Source organism: Populus alba, chromosome 6 (genome assembly GCF_005239225.2).
Source record: "Populus alba chromosome 6, ASM523922v2, whole genome shotgun sequence".
NCBI classification, from domain to species: Eukaryota; Viridiplantae; Streptophyta; class Magnoliopsida; order Malpighiales; family Salicaceae; genus Populus; species Populus alba.
The window spans coordinates 24,550,913-24,552,531 of NC_133289.1; the positions used below are offsets into that span (position 1 = coordinate 24,550,913).

Here is a 1,619-nt window from a genome sequence, read left to right on the forward strand (position 1 = left end):
AAACGTCTTCATCAGCATCAGAACGAAATCATAGACCTTTTGTGGATCTTCAAGGGCCTTGGATACAGTCTCTTTCTGCAAGCACCTCTTACAGTAAGCAATCAGCTTCGGACACTCGGCCTCTATATATGTTGAAGTTTCCGATGGTCTCATAGGCATAAAACCAGGAATAATTTTTTAAATAATTTTTTTAAATTTTTTTAATGAAACAACCGTGTTCTAAAGATATCATAATCATCTACCAGTAAAATAATCTCAACACATTATTTTAATAAATAGTGAAAACAGTACGACAAGACAGGGCAAAGAGCCGAAGACAACACAAACTCTGCCAGGCCGAGTCACAACGATGTGCTCCTATGCTCCAGCATCATAATAGAACAACAGAAGAGAAGGCACAGCCACGAAGAGCTCGCTTTATTCGAAAGAAAAAACAACTCCACCATGAGGAAATCATACTGATCGTCTGCTCAGGGATGCATTTGTGTTTCCTCTTAATCCACCCGAAGCGTCTTCCTGCGCTCCAAGACGTACTCGTACACCTTTTTGGGGTCTTCAAGAGACTTGGATACACTCTCCTTTTGCATGCATCTCTTAGCCCATGCAATGATCTTGGGGCACTCTTTCTCTATGTTGAAGTTTCCACATTTCTCATAGGCATAAAACCAGCAGTAGAAAGGAACGAACGCCACATCCACATACCCAAGCTTCTCTCCGCCGTAATAAGGCTTGTCTCCGAGCTCTCCTTCCAGCAGCTTGAGGCACTCGATAAAATCCTTTTTTGCTCCCTCCAGTTCTTCTCCTTTCGTTGTCCATATCTTCCTAGTAATCTCATACACCTGAAATTAAGATTCATAGCACAGTATATTGTAAAGCGGACTAGAACAAAAGACCTTGCAAAGTCCAGTTCCCATGCATACGTACGTACCTTCTTGTCAATAAAATCTGCCCAGAATCTGGACTGGGCTCTCTGGTAAGGATCAGAAGGCAGAAGAGGGGCATTTCCCATCCATGCTTCGTCAACGTACTGAACAATAATCAGGGAATCACAGACTGCTTTTTCATTGTGGAAGAGAATTGGGCGCTTCTTGCAGACTGGGTTCATCTCAAGAAGCAATGCACTATAGTCCCTCGAGTTCTCATCACTGTACTCATACTTGACTCGCTTCTCTGCCAATGCTATTCTCACTCTTACACCAAAAGGGGAGCCTGCAAAATGTTCCGGCGCTAGTGCCACCTCATCAGCCATTGTTGTTGTGAAAAGGAGTAAAACTGAATCACAGATAGTTTTTTCTCGCGTTTCAGAATGGCTGTGCTCTTGATAGTGGAGAGTAGAAATCTTTATAGCATATCTATCTTTGCAGAAAGATGTGGTAGAAATAAAGAAGTGGAAAATGTGCTGTGGTCGTACTGCCCGGGGGCAATTAGATACCATATCACAGTTTCATGTTTGTTCCTTTCTATGTCTTCAACTAAATCACGCCATCCAGTCAATGATTCCTGAAAAATAGACAAGGAAATCTCAAAGTTAATTACCCCTGACAAAATGAGATAATTATTCATAAATTTGAGAAATTATCACCGGAATTCATATTATGTACGATCAATTTTATTAAGGT

The 1,619-nt window shown here is 41.4% G+C and overlaps 1 protein-coding gene across 1 annotated transcript; it reads right to left on the reverse strand.

The window, feature by feature from the left end:
- Positions 1-250: 250 nt before the first annotated feature.
- On the reverse strand, positions 251-1,391 carry LOC118037613 (probable glutathione S-transferase). Its single transcript, XM_035043649.2, has 2 exons — positions 929-1,391; positions 251-839 (listed from the first exon to the last, which is right to left on the reverse strand). The coding sequence occupies exons 1-2, from the start codon at positions 1,247-1,249 to the stop codon at positions 495-497; spliced, it is 666 nt and encodes a 221-aa protein (XP_034899540.1). The 5' UTR covers positions 1,250-1,391; the 3' UTR covers positions 251-494.
- Positions 1,392-1,619: the final 228 nt, after the last annotated feature.